The sequence below is a fragment of the Neolamprologus multifasciatus genome, chromosome 20 (assembly GCF_963576455.1).
Source record: "Neolamprologus multifasciatus chromosome 20, fNeoMul1.2, whole genome shotgun sequence".
Lineage (NCBI taxonomy): Eukaryota > Metazoa > Chordata > Actinopteri > Cichliformes > Cichlidae > Neolamprologus > Neolamprologus multifasciatus.
In genome coordinates, this window is record NC_140458.1 from 29,427,474 (window position 1) to 29,452,257 (window position 24,784).

Genomic DNA, 24,784 nt, shown 5'->3' on the forward strand with positions numbered 1-24,784 from the left:
TTCTCTTTGTTCACACCCATTGACATGTCGAAGAGGTTAACACGTGAGGAGCAGATCGAAATTGTGTTGATATCTGGTGAACGCAGTAACCGGGTCATTGCAGCAGATTTCAATGCAAGACACCCAACGAGACCACCCATCCCCCATGCTACAGTTAGCAAACTGCTTGCTAAGTTTCGTGAAACTGGTTCAGTGTTGGATATGCCAAAATGTGGACGCAAGAAAACTGTCACTAATGAAGAAACATCAGTGTCTGTCCTAGCTTCATTCAGCAAGAGCCCACAGCGTAGCACTCGCCGCATGTCACTGGAGAGTGGTATTAGTCGAACATCCCTTCGACGGATATTAGCTACTCACAAATGGCACCCTTACAAACTCCAGCTACTGCAGCATCTCAACGAGGATGACCCAGATCGGCGCACAGAATTTGCAGAATGGGCAAAACAAAAATTGGAAAAGGACCCTCAGTTCACATAGAACATTTTGTTCAGTGATGAGGCAAACTTTTATGTGAATGGTGAAGTTGACAAACAAAACCACCGCTTTTGGTCTGACACTAACCCACATTGGATGGATCCCTCCAAGACGGTTGGAACAACAAAAGTGATAGTTTGTGTGGTATATGGGGTACAACGATAGTGGGTCCATTCTTCATCAATGGAAACCTCAAGGCCACTGGATATTTGAAATTGCTACATGATGATGTGTTTCCCTCTTTATGCACTGAAGCTGGCACGTTCCCTGAGTTTTTTCAGCAAGATGGTGCACCACCACATTATGGGTGCCAGGTCCGAGCATTCCTAGATGAACAGTTTCCTGGAAACTGGATTGGTCGTCGTGGGCCAGTTGAATGGCCCCCAAGGTCTCTTGATCTGACCCCCTTAGACTTTTATCTTTGGGGTCATCTGAAGGCAATTGTCTATGGTGTGAAGATATGAGATGTGCACCACCTGAAACTACAGATACTGGATGCATGTGCTGGCATTTCTCCTGCGCTGGCATTTCTCCCACTTTTCACACACACAGTGTGTGAAGAGTGGGAGAAGAGGGTTGCATTGACAATCCAACACAATGGGCAGCACATTGAACACATTTTATAAGTGGTCAGAAACTTGTAAATAACTCATGAAAGAATAAAGTTATGTTGAAACCAAGCACACAATTGTTTTTCTTGTGACATTACCAATAAGTTTGATATGTCACATGGCCCTCTTCCTATTGAAAAAACAAAAGTTGTATCCAAGATGGCCGACTTCTAAATGGCCACCATGGTGACCACCCATCTTGAGGAGTTTGCCCCCTCACATATACTAATGTGCCACAGACAGGACTTTAATATCACCAACCATTCCCATTTTATTACGGTGTATCCATATAAATGACCCACCCTGTAGATGTAATTAACTGACACTACCTTTTATTTTATGAACATGGTGCCAAAGGGCAATTTAATGAACTTTTTTTTATCATTTTTTAACCTTGTTATTTGCTGCTTTAGAAGATTTGCAGGCTTAATTGAAATTTAATTGAGATTTAGTAAGAATGACAAAGAATTCCACCAAGCACAAATTTGAAATTTATGTCATGTGGAACAACCCTAGCACATTTGAGGATGCACACTCCATAATACAGCAGTTAAAGTGAAACCTCTGAATTTGAGGTGTCATGTCACACTGTATAGTTGGATTACTGTGGCAGTGGGCTTACCTTGCTACATAGGAAAACTGCTATCTGAATTTTTCTGTACTTAACATTTTCAGCTGCCTTTAATACCTGTTATTAAATTTTATATTTTGGGGTACTTCAGTTTCTTCTAAAACATTTGCTCACTTAAGTTAGAATGACAGTTTTGAAGTTGGGTTTTTACATTGTCATGGTACAAAAGGGGAATTCAAGTTTACATAAAAAAATATAATCTATGCGTTTTTTTTTTTTTAAAATAATATCCATATGACCTTCAGCTGCTCCCAGAGGTAAAAAAAAAAAATTGGACTTGGCTGTAAAGACCCTGGTATAAACATGTTAGAGCTTAACACAATTTCTTGTATTGAATGGAAAGCTGCTGTTCCTCTTGAGTCTTGTGAGTCATCCAAGCAGAAGGGCTCCAGGTTCATGGTCACTGCTCTCATCTTACACTTGAAAATTACAAATGCAACTAGATAAACAGAAAAAGAAATAGTTTAAAAAAAATAATAATTCTTTTTTTTGCCTGAGGTGAAACACAAGTTATCTTTATTATGGAACACACTTTTAGTTGTTTGTATGTCTGTGACTCAGAAAAGTCAGTTCTTTAACTGTGACTGAAATTGGGTTTTTTTTCTTTGTACAATTGTTCTCTCTCATACTAAACCGATATGTACAAAATTATGACAAACACAAGATGATATAATCATAAATTGATTATTTGACAAATAAAAGCAGGGTATAATGAAGTCTTTTAAACTCATCATGTTAAACTGTCAGCTGTTCATCAGCTGTGACTTTTTAAATCAAGACTGTTAATTGTGCTTCTTATCAGTAATGAGTCAAACCATTAAAAACTGAAGGATACATTTTGACTTCCGACTCACAAAAAGGGGAGCTGAGTCATCTATATGATGTGATCATTTCAAGAGCTCAAATATGACTCATGCAATGCAAGTTATTTCAGAATGCGTTAAAAACACAACTGGCTTGTGGTGATTTATCAAACTTATACAGTAGAAATTACATGTTATGCAACATTTTTATCCAGTTACAGACTTAGATGGCGTGTTTGCTGCCTGAGTCACTTTAATAAGCATTGCATTTCTGAGCTATTTTGGAGTTAATGCAAATGTGAGACTGTAATGTGCATAGTTTAGATAACTAAACACGTTGGTTAAGGTTGGATAGAGATTGTGATTTTGTTTAACAAATTCCATACATGCTAATGTTACCTAGCTAGTTGTTAGCAACCAGTAAAATGTCTTATACATTTTACATTTACAAAATTATCTAATGCAGTCACAAATGTCCTTTTAAATATATTTGGTATAGCACATTAGTTATTCCCAACCTCGGGTGTTTGTAAGTTAGTGTGCTCCTAGGTAGTTTACAGCTCTCCCAAGTGTGGATAAAGTGTGGAGGGTTGCATCAGGAAGCATGTCTGGCTTAAAAATCTTTGCCAAATATGCAGCTCCATCGGTTGTCATGTCCCCTTGAGTTCTTCTTCTTGTGTAGCACAATTATGTATAGAAATATAAGCACTAAAGGCTGAATTTATGATTGACACAAAATATGACAATGTCACCTCAACCTCAACCTCAATAAAGAGATACCTGCATGCCTGGTAATCATTTTCTAGTCTTTTATTGATCGTTGGATGCAGGTAGGCAGTGAAGAAAAAGAGGGACTTCATTTGACATTCATTAAAAGAGACCACAAAGTTTTGAATTGTATATAAACCAACCAAATTGGTTGGTTGGCCATTGCCATTGCCCCCAAAAGCGGAGTCAATACTCGTACTGCTTCCCAGACTGTCTAAGCTAAATCTATTTCATTACATTTATCAATAATGAGTTTCCATAATATGAAAGATTTAGCACTACTGAAGAATCCATAGAAGCTCCACACTGCGCTCATTTGTTCTGACATTATCACTGAGATGTTTTTACCTGTGAAAGCAGGAAAAGCATCACTGCAATGAAAAATAATAATGGATGGAGCCACTGTTGATAGCAGGCACCCAGTATGTCAGTGAGTTTGCTGATTCTGGATTCAGTCTTCATTTTGGCTGTGCTTTTCTGTTCTGTTCCTCTGCAGCTGGTGAACTTGAAGAGATGAGTGAATATACCAATAAAATCTGATTTCCTGTTCAGCAGATGCACTGTATAAACATTTAACAAAAGGGCTTCGGTTGACATACAGTGGAGGAGCGGGACAGGAGGGGTGATGTGATCAACAAGGAAATTCTCTTCTTTCCATGCACGAGGCATCAATGTGTTTTAGGCACTGTGTCCAGTATTTTAGGTGTTGATGTTATACTATTTTTTTGGTTACGTTGTTTCATGCCACACCAAAGAGAACAGGGTTATGATGATGCTATACTTGTCATTTCAAGTGTCCCCTCCGAGAGTCTTGCCTACAGCATATCAGTGTTTGGACAAGCCAAAAGACAGGGCATAGATGTGACAACACTCTCCAGCTGTGCCAAGCATTTTTCACTGGAGAGTGTGGGAACAAAGAGCTCTCATCTGCTGATGATTCTCTCTGTGTATTATGCTGGAAATGACCTTTAAAAAAGGAACAAACTGCTGCAAACTATTTCTCATGTTCTTTCAAAAACTGCATATAAAAAATAGCATATAATTACATTATGTTTTTGTCCTTTTGAAAGTGGTCTACTGTCTAAATTGTCGCAGGAAAAAAACCCCTCTGTTGCCTTAGTTATACGTTTGTAAATTGGTCAAAGAAAGTTAAATTCCCATCTCAACTTTAATAGAACCTCGGATGAATTACTCATTCAGGAAAAAAAAAAAATGTAAAAAAAAAAAGGACAGTCAATTTTCACAATTAATGAGCTGCAAGCAGCAGCTGTTTTTCTTAATTAACAACTTAACAAATAGCTGATTGTCAAAGTTACTGATTAGTCTACTTTGTTAATTATACAAGAAAGTCAAGTAATTGAGTGGGTCCCTAAGTGTGCACTTCTGTGGTATTGATATTTATCTCAGTATTTTAATGTTTGATTTTTTTGTTAGTACTTTATTTACTCATTGTTGTTATATAACTTGATCCTTGTTTTTACGGATGTCACAAGTGTTTCTATAATATCCCTGAATAACTGTCACCAGTAGAGATGTGTGGATTGCATGACTGCAGCTAATCTGTGTCAACTGGACTTCTTAAAATAAGACCTGTTTACTAATTAGTGTTCTCTCTTAACCTCATTAAATGGAAAATTTTCAGGCTTAACACATAGAGTTAATCTGTTGTGATTAAAATAACCCCATTAATTCACTGATAAGGGATTATGTCTGGTCAAGGATTATTTAGAACTAGATCGACCAATGTAATTTCTTAAAATAGTTTCTCCCTCTGACCACTTTGCTTCTGTCGTTTCTCACCCCGTTTCTTCAGCTTTAGGACTGTAAGGGAACTGGCCCAGCTCTGCCATCCTCTAACATCACACTGCGTTGCACCACAGTCATGTCCTTTCCCCACTGTGCCCGACCCATGGAGAGTACACACCCACCCAGATAGGATGCCTGCTCTGCTTGATGCCCTGCATCCCCTCCTGCCCATTACCACCTCCTCCTTCTCCTTGTGTGTACCTGCTCTTGCCAACAGTTCCTTGCGGCCCCCCAGGCTCCACCCTGCCTCGTTACAACATGGTGGATGATTTAACCACCATGAAGGATGATGTCATCAACGCCAACACGCTGGCTTGGCTGGTCTGTTCGGGCGTGTCCATTCTTGCCAATACTTGGAGTATCCTTAGTGTCAGTGCCAAGCAGAAGAAGTGGAAGCCGCTGGAGTTTCTCATCTGCACCTTGGCGGGCACACATATCCTCAACATGGCCATCCCCATTACCATGTACTGTGTCATAACATTGCGGCGTCAGCACTCCAACTACGAGTGGAATGAGGGTCTGTGCAAAGTGTTTGTGTCTACCTTCTATACTCTCACACTGGTCACCTGCTTCTCGGTCACCTCACTCTCCTATCACCGCATGTGGATGGTTCGCTGGCCTGTAAACTACAGGTAAGGCAATTGATTTTGTTGTTTGTTGTTTATGACTGACCCTAGTTATAATCTTTATTCAGGTTGCCTAAATTTTAAATGGCCATTTCATCCAAATTTCAGTTTCAAACAAGGTATTACACTTTATATATTTCAATATTTATTTGCTATGGTTTATACACATCTGCTTCTGATGTTTTTTCAACCCAGTACATTTTATTCCTCACTCTGAACAGTCATTACTGGAAGTATCCAGTAAGTATCCGAGTATCGGAGCAGTTGAGACGCATTTTTTCTAAACACCGCGTCTCTGTGGCTTTTAAACCCCAAAACAAGCTGCACCAAAAATTGGTCCACCCCAAGGATCGGATCCCCTGACACAAACAGAGTAACATAGTGTACGCTGTTAAGTGCCAGGAGGATTGCCAGGATTTATACATCGGGGAAACCAAACAACCTCTGGTGAAGCGGATGGCACAACACAGAAGAGCTACCTCGTCAGGCCAGGACTCTGAAGTCTATTTACACCTACAGGCCAGTGGACACTCTTTCAATGATGAGGATGTACACATCCTGGACAGGGAGGACCGCTGGTTTGAGCTAGGAGTCAAAGAGGACATTTATGTGAAAAGGGAAAGACCATCTCTGAATCGAGGAGGGGGCCTAAGGGTACATCTTTCGCCATCTTACATTGCTGTGATTGCAGCCATTCCCCAACTGTCTGTGAATGGTACTCATGGCCATTGATCAGTGGGTTTTGATCAGTGGTTGTTGATCAATGGTCATGAGAATTTGCATAATTATGATTAAGGAACTGACCTCCCAGCCCATTGTTCCTTCACTGGGCTGGTTTCAGTCATTATGTGCAAATGCACTGTTTATAAGACTGGGGAAATCTGCAGTCAGCTGAGACTGAAGAAGTCACTTGGATGAGTGACGAAACGTTTCTCCCACAAAACGCTACGTCCAGATGAACAAAATCAACTTTTGGAGAATTACTGGAAGTACTTTCTATTGAAGAAATGGCTGCTTTATAAGCTGTTGTCTAGTTTTATCTCCAGATAAAAATAGACCAAAGTAAGAAATAATACTTTGTTTTGTAGTTTAGGGGGAACCAAATCTTTAGGTTTGCTTGAATAACACAGAAATGTCAGTATAGCGGATACAGTATTATGTGTGTTTTTAAAAGTAAAATAACATAAATAAATGCAGTGTGATCTTTAGCACAGAAAACATAAATGTGTTTAAAGGCACTTTTAGATGTTAATCTCCTGCAAGGCTCGCACTCAATCCTTGAAAAATTCTACAGTTAAGCTTCAGGTTTCTTTTGGGCCTCTTCCTTTGACAACTTCTCGCATAGGATATAGATAGATTTCAATTTTTGTGGCCCATCACCTTATTTACCTTTGATTTTGAGTGTGATGCTCTTCATCATGCAAAGACTGTCCCCTGCCAACACATCTGCTGGTTGCAGCTATTTGGGGTAACACCATGTGAAACCTTCTAGACTGAGCATCTGCCAGCTCTAGCTTTCACCTTCATTTGGCTCCTCATAACATGTGATAATACTAAGTAACACTGAATAATAAAGATCAGGTTCACCTCACACTAACAACACCATTTTGGTCCTGTAAGATTTCCAAGAAATCTGCTGTTCACACATAATCAGATGTTCTAAGGAAAGGTTCCCTTTCCTTTAATGTGAGATTTGGATGCTGTATCTCTTCTGATATGTACCAGTGCTGCTCTGAACTGACACATGCTAATGATTATTAAGAAGCACCTCTTGATTTGTTCTAAGATAAGATTGTAATTTATCATGATAATGAGTTGCACAGCAGACCATATTGACTGTTTAAATGATTAATGTGAAGGTTTGTAATTGGTGCATCTTAAGAACATTTGAAGCACAGCTCAGAGGCCATGGCTTTGTTGCAATTTAGCTGTTACATTCAGAGCTCTAAGCTCTGCCCATCAGGTGCAGCATAATCATTTGCAGTCGAATGCATTTTGAGAGCAAATACTGTAGGAAAACAGCCAGAGAACCTATAAAATCAGCTGTCGCATCTGCAGAACACATACCAACTAAAATGTGGTGCATGTGGTGAACATCAGTCTTCTGCTCTATCACTCTTTCTCTCCTGCTGAAAATCTACGAGCGATTACATCCTGTGGCATCAAGCCTGCAGATACTAAACATGTTTTCAACTTGGCCAATTTTGCAGATAAGCAGACATTCAAATAAGATATGCAAACTTCCTTTTAAATCTAAGCCCAATCTTGCTATCTATATTGCTTCTGCAGCTGCCAGTATTGGCCGATGCCCACACAGTGATATCAAGCTTTACACAGATGCTTTTATCTCCCTCGTCTGTTCCCTCACTCATCTGACTGTAGTCTCTCTGGTCTCCTGTCTGGGAACACTTTCCACTCAGCAGCTTGTCTTCTTGTGTTCAAGTCACCTTTAACAACAGTATAGTGGAGTGATAGCTCAGGTGATGCACCGTATAATTGCTGTTCATCTTTCATTTAATTCGCTCCACATTTGCCCTGCTGAGCTAGCATGGCTGCCTTTACTCTGACATTAACATACACTGAAGGCCTGAATTATGAATTCCAACCTTGTACTTAGGCAGCTGTGCTCATCACCCTGCGTTCACTATCTCTTAGGAGGGGTTTTTTCCACTCACAATGCTCTCAGTCTGGTAATAGATTTATGCAGCTTGGTGATGTAACTGTCCCCATGTACCCCAGGCACAATCAGGAAAGGCTAGCATTATTACTCATTGTGACAACAAGACCTACTTGTCTTTGAATGAAGCCATAGTGCAAAGATGGAGGCTACTGCAGTACTACTGCTACTGCGACTGCAGGCTATTGTAGTACTCTTATTGCGTCAGTGCATGTAGGCTTATACTTTACTACCTTCAAATGTTTTCCATTTTATTTTGCCAAGCTTTTTATGTAAAGCCATCCATTCTAGCCAATGTGCCCCCAAAGCATTTTTATGGAAATGGAGAAGGGAATTGGTGATATGCATTTTGGTTCTCATTGGGAGGTATATTTGGCTTCCTAAGCTGACGCTTAATGAATTAAAGCATCTTTTACCACACAAATGAACCAGTAGAACCATATTAATTGTACTTTGTTACACAATAGAGGCATAAAATAGTCTATACTTACATGTTCTAGGAACTGAAAGGATTTTTTTTTATGTATGACACACACACACACACACACCTATATTTGTGTGTGTGTATATTTTTGCTTATGTCTGGAACAGCTCAGTCATACTTGAATACAGTAATCTAGCCAAATGTTTTGGCAGGTTAGCGTACTCTTTCGTCATGTTTGGGAAATGAGAACGCCAGTCACTGCTTGATATATTTTTAGATGTATGTTGTTTCTGCAAACCTTGAAAAGTGCCACATCGCCAGAGGTCACAAACACATTCAGCAAATTGCTCGACTGTAACAATTACTTGGAGGTGAGAGGAAACAGAAATCTCTTTGTGTTGAAATGGACCTACATGATAAATAGACCGAGGGATATCAAAGGCAATCTTTTACCATCAACAGATAATCGATTTTCTTCCACATTCATCTTCAGTTTATCTAAGCTGTGCCTATGTGGGTTGATGTTTTTATCAGCTTATGTATCCCAGCTTCATATCTGCCATTTTACAGTATTTTTCCATGGTTGGGGTCTGTTTCACTTGTAATACTGGTCAGATTTCCTGACCATGAAAAAAAGTCAAACACAGACCTTGTTATCAGTGTTCTATTTGAATCATTTTGTTTGAATTGTTGAGGACAGATCGCAATTACTGTAGGTGCACTGTTTGCCAATATTGTATAGTGTGTGTCTCTGATGTGTAATGATTATGAGAAGGAGTCTGAAATCCTCCATGTACTAATAATATTGCAATATTGCTTCATAAGTTAATTTAGTACAGTCAGAGCAGACCACACTGTACTTGTTAACAAACCGAGCAAAGACACAAGTCAATATTAAAACCAGCCTACACATTTTTCTGTGAAACAAAGTGTAATGCAGAATGGGCTGTGTTGTTCTTCTTTTATAGCTGCACAGTCATTTTAGTTACAATTTTCATCAACTCTTCAGTGAATCAACACTCAGCTTTAGTTTGAAGTATGTGAAGAGGGTGAACACCGTAGCATAGTGGTATCTGCACCAAGTAACGTAGATATGTAATTACAGAGCTACACAGACAGTTAAAATGCATGAATGAATGAATGGATAAATAAAACTCTGTGCAGAAATCCGCACAACTGTATTTTAAAATTTGTTTTAAGTGAGAAGGATTGAGTGTCCTATTCTATAATTCCAGTAAAGAAAAGACATAATATAAGTTAGAAAAATAGTTCAGTATGCTTTCTTAAACAGAAAACCAGCAAAGATTGGTAAGATAGACTTCTATTTAGATATATTTTGTCAGTGCAGGTTTGTAAAGACAGGATGGGTAATATCTTGGTAGCAATCAATGTGTCATGCTTTTGCTCTTTGGAACTGTAAATGCAGGGCTATAGCATGCTGTTAACTATAATGTTTATCCAGGTAAAGACCGCCTTTGAAATGCATTAGAGTGATTGAGGTTATTTTGTTCCGAATCTAATAAGGATCAAATGACTGTGATTAAAGACAATTTCCTTTTTCTTAAAAAAAGATAAAATGCATTCCATTTTTTGTTATTTCTCTTTGTTAGAAACTCCTTTATAGTGTGTACTTGTATATATTTTTGGATCAGATTGGAAAGATCAGACAAGTTAGGATCCACAGGTTTTACACTCTAATGAACGACACAGAAATCAAAGCCAATGGGTATTTCACTTGATTTCCTGCAAAAAATCTGTTGTTCTCTTTCCAGGCTAAGTAACACAAAGAAGCAGGCAGTACACACAGTGATGGGTATCTGGATGGTCTCCTTCATCCTGTCCACACTTCCAGCAGTGGGTTGGCATGACACGATTGACCGCTTCTACACCTCCGACTGCCGGTTCATTGTGACAGAGATCGGCCTGGGCTTCGGAGTCTGCTTTCTGCTCCTAATCGGTGGCAGTGTGACCATGGGTGTGATCTGCATCGGCATCGCTCTCTTTCAGACCTTCTCGATTCAGGCAGGTCACAACGCTGACAAGAACAAGTTTAATGTTCCCACCATAGTGGTGGAGGATGCTCAGGGAAAACGCAGGTCATCCATCGATGGATCAGAACCTCTTAAGACGTCGCTGCAAATCACCTACCTGATCAGTGGTATTGTCTTCATCTATGACTTCCTGACTGGCTTCCCCATACTGGTGAGTTCACTCTTCTTCTTGCTTGATTATAAAAGCATTGTAACAGGAAAATGTACTTGATAATATAATAATAATGTTCTGTTGATGCACTGTACAATCACAATTAAATCAAATCACAATCAAAGACAATTATAGCCAATTAGAGAGGACATTTTGCAGTGCACCTCTATTCATTAACTCACTGTTGATTCATATTGAATACAGGTTTATACACACATACTAAGATTAAACTGCTTCGGTCATAATTATGAATTGTGATACTTTGAAGTATAAGAAAATTCTAGCCTTTGACTCTCCCTGTTAATGTTTTTGCACCGTTTCTTTGAGAAAGGTTCCCATGCTTGTTTTTGAAATGGTGTAGCCTCTAAGAAAACCACCTCTAAGAAAACAGCTACACACACTAAGACAGTGATGCCACACTAATGGCATACTTTTTTTTAATTTAACTGTTCTTTTCCACTTGAAGGTGAAGATTTCATTAATAACGTTATGTGAGATACATGTGACAATGAGGTTACCTGTAATCTGAAGTTAAACATAAAAATATTCCATTCATTCGGAGGCTGTAAGGAGGTCAGGTTAAATGTGGACAGATTTGTGTTTGATCTCTTTTACATATTCTACAGTGTAAGCCCACCAATGGAGAGATAAACAAAACAATTAGCAATAAAAGCGATGATAACAGTCACAAGAAAAACATGTTGGCAAGCTAAGGCTGAAAAACAGGTAAGCACTGAAATCATTATCATGCTGTTGGCTTTTGGGGAAACAGACTTCAAAAACAGAGCAACTTCCTTCTGCCAAGGTGGTATGCCTTCGCATCAGGGAGTAAAAGCGTGAGTTGTTTTTCTCTAAGTCGCCATTTGGTTTGTAAATTCCACCCTCAGGTTCTCATGTATTTTTTTTTTTAACAAGTTAGCTCACTGGTTTTCTATATAAACTTAAGAGCCTGCAGAAAGCTCAAGGCTTATTGTTTGTGATGCAGCCAAACAACCAGCTTGTCTTCTGTGAAGAGAGACAACTTAATAGAGCATTTTCAGAAGGGCAAATGAACTTGGACAGTTTTTTATTTTGGACCAAGTATTTTTTGTTCATGTTTGGCCACCTGGGTTATCGTAGAAGTTGATATTAAATATTCTAAATGGTTTTAAACCATACATATAGTGGAGCCCACTGGTTCAGTGTGTGTGCATGTGTGCCTTTCCTGATGAAAGGCACACATTTTACACATTTTACAGATGGCTGTAGATGGCATTGTAACTCTCTCCTGATCTCCTCTGTACATGTTGATGATGATTTGAACCAAAAACTTTCAAATTTGAAATCATCACACATCACTAGTTTGTAAGGCCCATTGCCTCTGATTCCATCTTTTCACCTTTTCTCCTTGTTTTCCCTTCTTTTAAAATGGCATCTTGACAATGAACTTTCGATTGAGTCTGTTTCTGATGAGGCTTCAGTGAACCGTAGATGGATGAGCTGAAGGGTTAGATGCATGTCAATCTGCTGGATTTTCTTATTTCTTAAGGACTTAAGGACTCAGGATACTGTTCTTAAAATGATCAGGTACAAGGACTAGAATGAAAAAAACGAGTGAAAAAGCAGCCAATTTCTGAAGAAAACACTTGAAAGACTTTCATAAAGCCTAAAGAACACTTTAAAAATTACAGAATATCATCATTGCAAAAGATGCTTTCAATAGTAATCTTTATTTTTTGGCTATTTTATGACAAGTCTCTTCAATATATTTTTGCTATTTTCAAATTAAATGCTGCTCTTAGCTTTTAATGTGCTCTTAAATTTGAGTTTAAAACAATAATTCTGCTTCCTATGTGTGTGGGCATAAACCTTAGGTTGGGTGGGGGTCTAATAAATATGTTATGTATTCAGAAAAAGATCCCCGGAAATTGTTTATGAATTTGTGAATTATGAAGTGTAATTAAATTTTCTTTGCCACTATTTTTGTGTAATGGCTCTGTAGTGTTTGGTGTATGTCATGGTTTTACCCATAAGGTTTCACAATATTAGATGTGAATATTGATGTTGCAAGGTATATAAAACTCCTTTTTCTTTATTAGCTAGAAAGTATTATTATTATTATTATTATTATTGTTGTTGTTGTTGTTGTTATTAAAAAAAGACAACTGTACACACTTATAGCAATATATTGTGTTACTACTTTACATGTGTGCAAAACAAAAGGTGGGGAGCTGAGGAAAGATCACATTTCAGATGCAGTAAACCAAACAACAGTAGGCCTGCTAGCCATCTTTATGGCCGGGTGTAATGAGCTATTTAAATGCATAGAAACCTCTAACAGATACAAATGAGCACGTATATTTATTGTGAACTGTATGGTCTTACAAAGAATGATACAGAGGAGCAAATTATCAGAGCAGAATAGAATCACTACTGTTAAATATAAAAACTAATTTATGTGAACTGACTAAATACATGAATTTTCCAGGGGCAGATATACAGTATGTGAAAACACGTGCTTCATAACTTCCAGGATTTTTATATCAAAGTGTAACAAGTTCTGGGTAAAAACTGTAAGAAGCTATTCTTTAACTTAAGGACGATGAAGTTCTATATTCTCAGCTTTAAATCTAAAATCCTCAAATATTCATAAAAACTATATCAGTACCCCTTGAAAAAGATTCATACTACAGTTTAAAGTCACACCATGGGAAATGTTTAGAGCATCACTCATGGGGTGGTAAAGTGGAGAAAAAAACTGTTTAACTTCAGTGTGTTTTATTGTCTCAGTAGGCAAACAAAGGCAAAATCAGGTTAAGGCTTTACAACTTTATCAAGTCTCTTAGCAACAGGGATAAATGGTTGGTATTTGAGCACAAGGCATGATCGAAGGAGGTTAAACCTGAGATAATTTTAAGTTTGCAATAACCACTGGGGTTTTCACATTCACTTGACAAGTGAAAGGCCGTGGGTTCAGTTCCAGCCGGAGATATAAATCACCTTTCTGGTTGTGTCAGAAAGGGCGCCTGGCATAAAACTCCAATTCAAACATGCGGAACTTCCTGCTGTGCCAACTCCTATGACAAGGGGAGCAGCTGAAAGAAGCTTTACTGTAATCACTGTTGTGGCCCGATGACTGAGATGATGACTTAAACTTTAACATTTAACATCCTAACTGAAGCCTGCAGACTCTGAGATGTAGCTCTGGGTCTTGTAGTTTTTCTGAACATTGCATTCTCTGACATTTGCTGGGACAGACAACCTAGGAAGATTGTTGCATTGTGCTAAGAAACACCTGTAATGCTCCGGTCCAGCAAACTGGAAACTTTTGCTTTTATAGGGGTGGTCACACTTGCTGTTGATCAATTAACTAGGTTTTATTAGCTGCACATGGCTGCACATCCCTATGGAAACATTAAGGGAGTACTTCATTTTTCTCAGGACTTCATGGAGTCCTGTGATAATTGTTGATGCTGGAGGTTATTCATGATGAAAACATACATTGGACTATTGCAACTGCAAAAGTGTTGCATTAAATCAGTTGATTCTTCTAGTTTCTTCAAGCTTCCTTTGTAGTTAGCCACTTTGAAAATTTGTCACTGTAAAAGAAATACTTTGAAATATTGTCAAATGTACCTGTTTTTTATTATTATTATTATTATTATTATTATTATTATTTATTGCTTTAATCACTTACTTTATTGCTTTAATCACGTAATGGTAGTGACAGACAAAGGCCATAGTATTTGCCTTGTAAATACTGGCTATGATAGCCATACATAGGCTGCTTATAGAACTGATGATAGAGGGTACATAATACAATTTTCTAAAATATAGGAGTGGATCTGGACGATAATGTTTAGTAGGCACTTGGCTGCAGGTTTTTTTCATCTGGCACTGGAAAATCTGGACTGAAATGCTTCTCACAGGAGGGTTTTTTCTTCCTTTTACTTTTGGACTGTTTGCATCTGTTTCAAATTATTTTAACTTAGATTATCTGATACCATAAATATACTAGCAGGAGCATATGTTCCCAAGGGGGGAGATGTTGGAGTTTGGTCTCTGAAGTGCTGAGGTGACTGTTTAAAGTCTATAAACAGGTACATTTACTGGTTTACGCTGAGATTAAGAACGAACTGCCACCAATGTAAATGTCTAAGAGATGTATCTGTTCCCGCTCACTTTGCTTATTTAAACCAGGAAGTACTGTGTGGTGATCCTGTAAAAGATACCTGATGTTCTTTCTGTTGTGCTCATAAGATCTATTATCAGTAAACTCTTAAGCCTGGAAAGCAGTGCTGCCATAAAGATTTGATGCTTAACTCAGTATGTTTACCTTGCTACAGTCTGAGTGAATATTAACTGGTTTACTGTCGACTGATTTATCCATCCAGTCCATATCTTGTGCATCGCTGAGTGGATTTAAACAAAACTGGGGAAACTTTCTAAGTCCAAATCGTCACTCTTCATTATAACAGATTTTAAAAATATATATTTTTTTATTGACCCTGGGCAGGTGGTGAGCTTTGCTAGCCTGAAGTTTGACCGCTCCTATAACTGGATGGTTTTGTGTGTGCTGTGGTGCTCCATTGCCCAGTCCATCCTGCTGCCAATGTTCCTCTGGGCATGCGACCGCTATCGGGCCGACATCCGCATGGTGTGGGAGAAATGCGTCGCCATCATGTCCAACGACGATGTGGATGAGGGTAAGCTACTGTTAAGCATCTCCCTCCTCTCCTGCCTCCTTTTTCCTTCCTCTTCACCTCATGATGTGAATATTGATTGGTATTTCTTAGGACATACATGTGGATTAGTTTGAGCATTAAGAGTAGATTTTAAATGCTCTGTGAAGGCATGCCCAAACTGAAAGGGTGGGCTTTAAAGATAAAAATGGGATGTGATTATGATGTTTTAAATTGATAAACATATTAACTTTAAACTACACTTGATCTGTTCACAAAATCTCCTTTGACAGTGAAAGGTAAAGCATCACTCTCAGAGTAGAGGTTCATTTGTGTTGGCTTCTGGGCTGTCTCTTGACAGAGAGAGAAGCAATTTTGCAGCAAGGGAACAGAGTCAAAAACTATTTTCTCTATGGTGTAATGCTTGGTAGTGATGTCATCTTCTGCTCCCTGAGATACAGTGTGGTGTAATCTCTGCCTTTTACAGACTTTAATGTCTATGCATCCCTTTTGTAAAGTTACAACTCACAAATGTTGTAATCCAAAGGAAATCTTTTAATAAAATGATGTTATTCACTGATGCAGATAATACCTGTAACTACATCCTAAAATCATCAGGCCTACGTGTAAGGCATTTAAAAGGAGAGATCTGTGATAATAATTTAATAAATTGTCTACTGTCTACTAGCTTTAGGCTACTATTATTGTTGCTTTTAACTGTTTAGATGGACAATTTTAACATCTCCTTCTAGAATACAATTTGCAGATTAGTCATCGTGGTTTGGGCTGTTGGTACATGTTTCTTAGATTTAAATAGAATTGGCTTGGGGTGAATATTCTTAGTTTTTGTTTTTTATTGTAGTTGGAGGTCTGAAATCAGTGGTCAGTTGTTATCATGTGACCTATCAAGTGACCTTTGTTGTCAGGAGATGAAACTGGAGGGACAAGTGTCTGTGTAATTTAATTCTAAATATTCAGTATATCTTCTGTGTTTTGTACATGCTGTGTACTTTTCTAAAATGTTTGCTGTGTTCTTTAAAAAAAAAGAAGAAAGAAATAGGGCTGGGCAAAGTACATATTTACCTTGCAGCACTTTTGTCTTTTTTCCGCTCTGGATTTAAACTGGGCAGTCTTCCTCCAGAATGCCCTGGTGAGAGGATGTTAAAATAAATGGTTTCCCATTTATGTCTTAGAGTCCAGAGTCAAACTGGAGCAATTGCCGTAAAGCTGAAAACCACTTTCATGTCATTATGATGGTCATATTTTCCTCAAGTCACAAAAGGATACAGCCAAGATTTTTCCAGTACAACTCAAAAATACATAAAAATTGAAAAAAAAAAATCTGTTTATTGTATTTATTTTGTTTTTTCTTTCTTTTTTCTTTAGTTTTTTTTTTTTTTTTAATTTTTTAATTTTTATTTTCACTTTGAGTCAGATTGTAGCGATTTAAAGGCAGAAATATTTATTAAACATCACTTACTAGACATTTTATAAGGAGATTTTCAAAGGGGGGTGAAAGCTAACCTGTTTTACCAAGAAATCACAGACACTATCCGCAAAATCTGGTCCCAAAATTAGGTCACATGATAATCATGCGCTCATGAACTAGGTCCATGATATTTACAGCTATTGCAAACTGAACCACCTGTCTTTTTTTTTTTTTTTTTTGGACTATTGGCACTGTTTAAACTCAACCCAACCTGAATCCCTTCTCTCCTGTTTTTAACCCTCCAAACCTTTTGATCCTCTCTTATGACACCCTCCCTCAGAACTTCTCATTGTCCAGCAGGAGCCATAAAACAACATTAGATAGTTCCTTATTCTGTTTGATAATTAACACTACCAGTTCTGTGCTTTTTTTCCAGAGGGCTTGCCATGTATAACTCGTCACAGTTGTATGTATAAGGATTGTTTCCTGTTATTCCGAAGCTACTGACATGCATGCTAAGCTGCTTGTGCACATAGCTACTTTCATCTTTCATCCTTTTGGCAAGCATTTTCCTCAAGCATTTTACACCCATCCCCAATTGATATAACTAATGAACACAAATGTAGAAATTGGGAAAATATTCTTGGGAGATGGGTATTTCTACACTAAGAACACGTGATATTGTCCTGTTCAACTGTTTGGCATTACTTCAAAATTTTGAACCAAACACTGAAATGAAAGCCTTTTCTCTTGAATCTGAAGCTCATATTTCAGAGCAGACACGTAGGAAAGTCGACAAATCGGAGAACAGTTGAACTTGTCTCTCTTATCTATTCGTCTGTCTGTCTGTCTGTCTTGTGTATTGAGTCCGTTGCTCTCTAATGCTGACGCTCGTACTTTTCTGCACTTTGCAGAAAACAGCCAAGACGGAGGAATTCATGCCGACTTAATATATGACAGACCATATGACTATAGCTCGGCGCCTGAAATCGTGACGATAGACCGTAATGCCAAGTATGAGTTCTCAACCTTAGAAAGGGGGGTTCTGCAAGGGTATCCATTGAGGGAACAACAGGAAGATAAAATGCAGTATTTGCAGGTATATTTTTTATTGATTTTCTTCATTTCTTTTACTTGATCAGTTGAAATCCTTTTATTGTTAATGTGCATGGTGAAATGGCCTTGTGGGCCTGTACATCATCTTGACTGAATTTTCTGAAATTATTAGATTTTGTGACGCTATATCTCCCAGATTTTTGTCCTTTTCTCACATGAAATCAAAAACAAACTCAGGCTGACTATTGTTTGGTAAATATGACCATCAGAAGTCCCATCAGTTCATTATATGCGCTTTTTTTTTTTTTTTTTTAAAACAAGCAATGTGTCCTGCAAGCAGGTAACTACATTTTTACTTTGTAAGAGGGTAAGTGTTTAGTAATGGACTTACCTTCTACATTTCAGGAATCCTTCAAGGCTTCAGAAAGACACAATAAGCATTATCTCATGTTCTGCCCAAATGCATGGTCACCATTGGATCCAGCATCCATCCCAGTCAGACGCAGAACAATGAAATGATCATTTTCAGCTACATTAACAAAGCTTGATCTAACATGCAGCCTTCTAGGGCAAATCAACAACACCAAAAAGTCTGGGTCAATTTGAGATATTAAATCAATAATATTTAAAATTATTAATTAAAATAGAAAAGATTGTGACTCGCTAGACTTGGCCTGGAAGACTGTGGTTAGAAAACCTAACTATAAAATCAGCCGGTGCAACCTACACTTTATTAAACTTTTCTAAGATTCAAAACACTGTGTCATCTTTGTATTACTTTGATGGGGGCTCCACAGCCTGTAGCCCAAACTGCTACATTTACATGCACTGAAAACAATCATTGAAGTTGGTACAACAACTGGACAGCTGTCCAGCACTATAATGGACCCTTCAAAGACCAACACTCATGTGGAGTTCAGTGTCTATTCTATTTGACTTTACAAAAAAAGCTTGAAACAGAGATGTATACAGTAGCCATCACATCATTAAACCAAACATTACTCCATCCATAGTTTTTGTGTCATATGTTTATTTTCACCTGATAATAGATTCAGATTAGCAAAGCACTTTATAGCTGTTTTATTCCTTGCTGTATCTCTGTGACTGTAAGAACTACATTTCAATTATAGGACGACTGGCTGAAGTGTGATTCCGTCACATTTTTTGCCGTTTGCCCTGAAAGGCTTAAGGCCTAAATAAGTCATGAATCCACCAACCTCTTCAAGTCATTATCAAATAGCACCCCCATCTGAGAGTTGCTGTGATGCCTCTCAAGCGGTTTGATTGCAAAATAAAGCTCCTCCAGCTTTATTGGCTTGTCTCTCTTTCACTTTCGCCCTCTGTCTCTCTCTCTGTCTCTTTTTGTCCCGCATCTTAAGTCATTCTAATGCCTATGCTGCCCTCTGCTGTACAGCACTTCTGCCTGAATGCTACTGTATCGTCTGCTGTTTTAAATTTCTCTGCATTTACTAAAAGCCACCGCAGGGGGGCAGGCTGATTTCAGTCTTGAGGCTCTTGACGTCACCTTGACGAACCCTCTCTCTCTTGCATAGTTGTCAGAACTGAATGGAATGTGAGTATAACATGTAGGAAACTGTCAGCGTTTTCAGTTTTCTTCTCCAAATAATGGAGATGAGAGCTATAAGTTATAAGAGTTATAATCTTGTTGATGTGTGTCATGCATGGCTTATGGGACTGATTAAAATTAAGGTTAAACTTTTATGAGTAGGGTCTTCGATAAACAACTGATATATGCTACATGTAGGATTTTACACAAGCAAAACAACAGAATCAGATCTAGAAAAACAAACAAAAACGTTGGCTTTTGTTTTCTGGGAGCTAAATGCCTTCAGTGCAAATCAGCGCTTCTAAAACTGCACTGAACTATTACAATGACATTAACGACCAGATGATGTCGAATAATCCTACATGTACTATTCTGGGTCTTTGATAATGTAGTCGAGCTATACTAGTGCTCAACATGTATCTCATATAATGTGCAGCATTTATTAAAAATTTAAATTCATGTAAAAGTTTTGAAATAGCTAAAAGATTTGATCTGTGTTTTGCATCCAGGTGCCCCCTACAAGAAGATACTCCCACGACGAAACCGACATGTGGACCAGCGAGCGGATCCCCTCATACCTGCACAGATGGGGCTCCACCGAGGACATGATAGTGAGTGCCCATTACAGCTCCACCTTGCCGCGCCGCGAGAGGCGCAGGAGCAGCCTGGTCTCCTACCACGAGGAGAACCACCGACACCATCACCCTCACCGCAAGCGGCGACGCTCTGAGGATAGCATGCACTCTCTCAGGCATCTGCCCCGTGTGGTTTGTGGCGGGGAGCATTACGAGGATGAACTGCGGTGTTTCAGCCGCGACGAAGTGATAAACTTTATAGACGAGACGCCGCTGCCGAGCCCCAGAAAGAGCCCGAGACGTGCGTCCACCATCTCACTTATCCCTAATGTGTATGAACAGCACATAGTCCTTCCCCACTTTCCACTCACAGACTTTGAGCGTGAGCCTCAAGTGCTCAGGCGGTTGTCAGAACACAAAAGAAGCAGTAGTAGGGTCCACTCACCCGAGGGTTCACCCAAACCAGACAGACCTGCAGGAAAGAAGAGTCCTGGCGCTTGTGGTTCTGGGAAAGGCTGTCGAGAGCGCCAGCGAGATGGGAAACAGCAAGGGGAAATGGGCTCGTCTGGGTGCAGCCGACAGTCTCCAGGGCACTCTGGCTTTAGGCCCAGGACAGGAGGTGGTGCTGGGACTGGTGCTGGAGCTGAATGGGTACAACAGAAGCATCTGAGCAAGGCTGAGAGTAAAGGAAGCACAAACAGTTTTGCAAGCACACCCTCGGCATCATCCTCGGGATATATCACCTTTCGGTCTGATTCTGTAGGTTCTACCATGTAAAAGACAAGTTTTTCCTCATTTATATCAACATCATTACTGAATCATAACGAAAACCACTGGAATATTGGTGGTAACGGAAAAGTGACATACTGGAGTATTCCGGCCTTTTTACTCATGCCACACTTCTGTTTAACTATATCACCAATAAATATCTGTTATGCTAAATGGCCTTAGGAGCTTTGGACATAATGTTTGAATGGGCCTGTTGATTTATTCTGTAGGCTAGTAAAAATGTTTTCAACTTTTACATCACAGAGTATCCACTGAGGACATTTTTTCCCATCACTGATGCAGCGAAATAGTTTTTAAACCATGTGAACATCCTCTAACTCAGATTTTGGTGTTTTTTGATCTTCAAAGAATTGGAAGAGGTTGGTTTTTTTTCATGGTGGTGTTTCTTTATTTTTGTCACTCAAAAACGTACAGTTTTTTTTTCAATTTGCCCTGCAATGACTGTGTGTGTTTTGGTGGATGGATACAGAATTCCCTGAGTACTGCCACTGTACCTTGAGTTTGACATTTTAAATATGTGTGTTTTTTATAATAATGTCCACCTTTTTTTTTTTTTTTGTATCATCATTCACAACACAATAAAAAAAACTATTTTTCAAGCACCCTATGTTGAAGTAAACTGCCAGGGCAACTCCAGTTTCTGAAATGCCTATACTTTTACAGTTACTCTGTGAGATATTGAGATATAGCCTGAACACCCCTAAATCCTTAATGAAAATGTGAAGTCTTTTTTTTTTTTTTTAAAGAAGATTGACATGTCGTGTATATATAGAGGATATCTTGATTAATGGTTTTAGTGTTTTCTGTTTAATTAGACCTATGGTTAGAACATTTCCCCTCAAGTCTTAATATCCCAATGTTTTGGGTTTTGTTTTGTTTTTAAATCAGATCATCAGACTAATATGCAAATGGTACTTCATCTTCATGACAGCGCAGTATGTCAACCTCTTAGAAATATCAGAAAGGATTTTTAAGTAGCCAGCTAAGACAGAACCCTTAAAAGTTGCTAACTAGTCCAAAGGTTCAATAATTACAGCCTTCAGGATGTGATTGAGATGTAGCATAATTTAAATGGAGTTGTCGCATCTTAAACCTTCAAAAATGTTAGCACGAATGAGGAGCGTTTTAAATAAAAAAGCTTTTGATTGAACAATACTTCTAGTAATTTTCCACACACAGCAAAAACCCAACCTTATATTTCACTCATAACACACAAAAGATAAGTAATGGATCTGAACTGTTTTGTGAGCATTTTTTAGTGTGATGTTACTTTTTTTTTTTTTAAACACCAGATTAATCAAAGTCAAACCAAAATCAGAGATAAAGCAAATTAAATATAAACATAGCCAAAGTATCAGTGAGTAATGCTGTTGAAGGATTAAAGCTTAAATGTATTTCTATATTTGGGTAGAGACTGTGATTATCTAACACTGTAAGGTGCAAAAGTTCAATGACACTTAAACAGTAAGCGTTTTTCTGAGGCATTGTCACATAGCACCCTCACTCAGAATAGACAGTAAAGTGAACTGACTGGTGTAGGTGATGTTAAATTAAAGAGTCACATCTAATTTATACCACAGTGATAATTTGTTTAAAAAATGACTGAAAATTCTTTGACTTAAAATAACAAAATAATAATAGCGGAACCAAATTCAGTTAACAATAACTTCTAATGTGAATGTAGCTGATTTGCACAAGTTAGGTGCAGGTTTTCAAAGATATTACAGCATGAGGACGAAGTGAAAACAACATATCCCCCTTGAAGCCTTATTAGTTGTGATTTTTTTCCCCATACTATTCAAGTGATAAAGTTATCAGTCATCTGCAGTCGTGTAAACTTTCTAATTTTTATATATTGGTGCACCTGCCTTTACTTGCAGGTATTAAAATGGAGAAGGAGAAGTTAGCTGAAATGTGTCTGTCTTTGAAAGCATATCACCATGTTCCCCTGTCAAACTTTGCTGTGTCATAGACTTTTTTTGGGATTTTGTTGTGTTTATTATATCATAATCTAATTTTGTAACATATTCAAAGATCTATGACTCAAATATGAATGATGTTATGTATGTTATGTTATGATTTTCTTGTTCAGATGACGACTTTGTTAAAAACATATGACTGATTAAATTCACAAGATGATGTTTCAGGTCCACTTTATTTGTTGCTTGTACAATATGTGCTTTTCATGGAACAGAGCAGAATTTCCCTGACGGGCAAAGAGATGACATCATTTTATGTGTCACCAAGGCCAGATGAAAGTGAACCTCATTAAGTCCTCGGTTAAAGACTAAGGTTTGACTAACAAGTTCTACTTAGTTTAGTACAGCCACACATTTTCTGAGCTCACCTTTAGTATATTAATTTGCAAAGCATTTGGGATTCTAGCAGGATATAGATTTGGTCATTTGCCTTAGAATGCCCTCAATAGTTATGGAGCGCAGATTAATTAAAATTGGAACAACTTTTTCATAAAATCTCTTGTTACTTTACTCATTTACTATTGTTTTAATGATTTGGCTTCTCATATGTTTTAATAAAGGAATTCAATGCCATGCCCGCTGTGCCAAAAAGTGACTGGTGGCGTTTGATAAAAAATGTTTGTCTGTATTTGTTGCAAATGACTAATTGACCTATAATTAGTCAAAAATATATCTAATGAAAAATAAAGTCATTTTGAATGAGGAGGAAAATTTCTGTCAAACGGTAAAAGCTGCAATCTGTCTTTTTCAAGCAGCCTAACCAAGGGGGCAGTAGAAATTACAATAAATAAAACTATTTTGGCAAAGCAAAAAGCACTGGATTGGTTATGATGTAGAACACAGAACTGGTGTAATAAAGCACGCTCTTAGGGATATTTGCAAAACAGATTATTCTTGATTTTATATAACCTGTACAAACAAAGCATTGACTTTTTGACAGATGATCACTTTTGGGTATACAGGAATAATAACTGAGCTTAGTTCAGAGGGATAAAGAGATGATTTTTCACCAATACCTGCAAAACCATTCCCTCTTTGTGGGTTATCTTGTTGCCACTGAAGTACACCTGTTGTCACTTTGATTTTCATCGGAAATACCCCTGAGGTTTAATTGACTGTTAATGTGATGATCAAGTTTAATTTTATGATCAGTGTTTGGTTACGTTGTTCTCTTTCAGCTGTTGATCGACAGTGAGCATTATTCTAAAGTAAGGGAAAATTTGTGGAGAAGTTGGCGTTGTCTGTAGCCAGAGGTTGTTTTTTGTTTTTTTGTTTTTTTTTAACAACAATGATGTTCACGTCACCTTCTACGTGCCAAAAGGTAATTCACGTGGTTTAGAAACGGCTTGAAACCAATGACAATCTCTAGTGTGTGTGTGCATCTGACTGTGGCGGCAATCTGTAGACTACAGTTTTAATTGCGCTGATCATCAAAATAAATTAAAGCACTGCATGGCTGTGCTGAACCCGGGCGAGCCAGGTCTGCTTTTATTGGCAAGGAACAGAGACGTCTGAAGCGCACTTCATCCACGTCTTCTCTCTTAAGTGCGCTTCACTGGGCGCAGTTTAATGCTAATAAAGTATTCTCTCTTTCCCTTAGGTTTTCGGCTCTAATATAGTTAGCTATTATAGTGGACCAAACTAGGCCAGTGCAAGAAGAGTTCATAGAAATTCTTAGAAATAGTTTAAAGTCATTCAGTGTGAAG

At 38.2% G+C, this 24,784-nt stretch overlaps 1 protein-coding gene across 2 annotated transcripts in view; it reads left to right on the plus strand.

Annotated features, from left to right (window-relative positions):
• gpr153 (G protein-coupled receptor 153) overlaps window positions 1-22,379 on the plus strand; it is a 33,858-nt gene extending 11,479 nt beyond the window's left edge. For both annotated transcript variants that reach the window (XM_085145145.1, XM_085145146.1), the window contains exons 2-6: window positions 5,101-5,725; window positions 10,593-11,022; window positions 15,518-15,707; window positions 18,027-18,211; window positions 20,245-22,379. In XM_085145145.1, coding sequence (XP_085001271.1) covers window positions 5,241-5,725; window positions 10,593-11,022; window positions 15,518-15,707; window positions 18,027-18,211; window positions 20,245-21,087 — 2,133 coding nt within the window. In that variant the 5' untranslated portion in view covers window positions 5,101-5,240 and the 3' untranslated portion in view covers window positions 21,088-22,379. The remainder of the gene's footprint in view (window positions 1-5,100; window positions 5,726-10,592; window positions 11,023-15,517; window positions 15,708-18,026; window positions 18,212-20,244) is intronic.
• The last annotated feature ends 2,405 nt before the right edge of the window (window positions 22,380-24,784 follow it).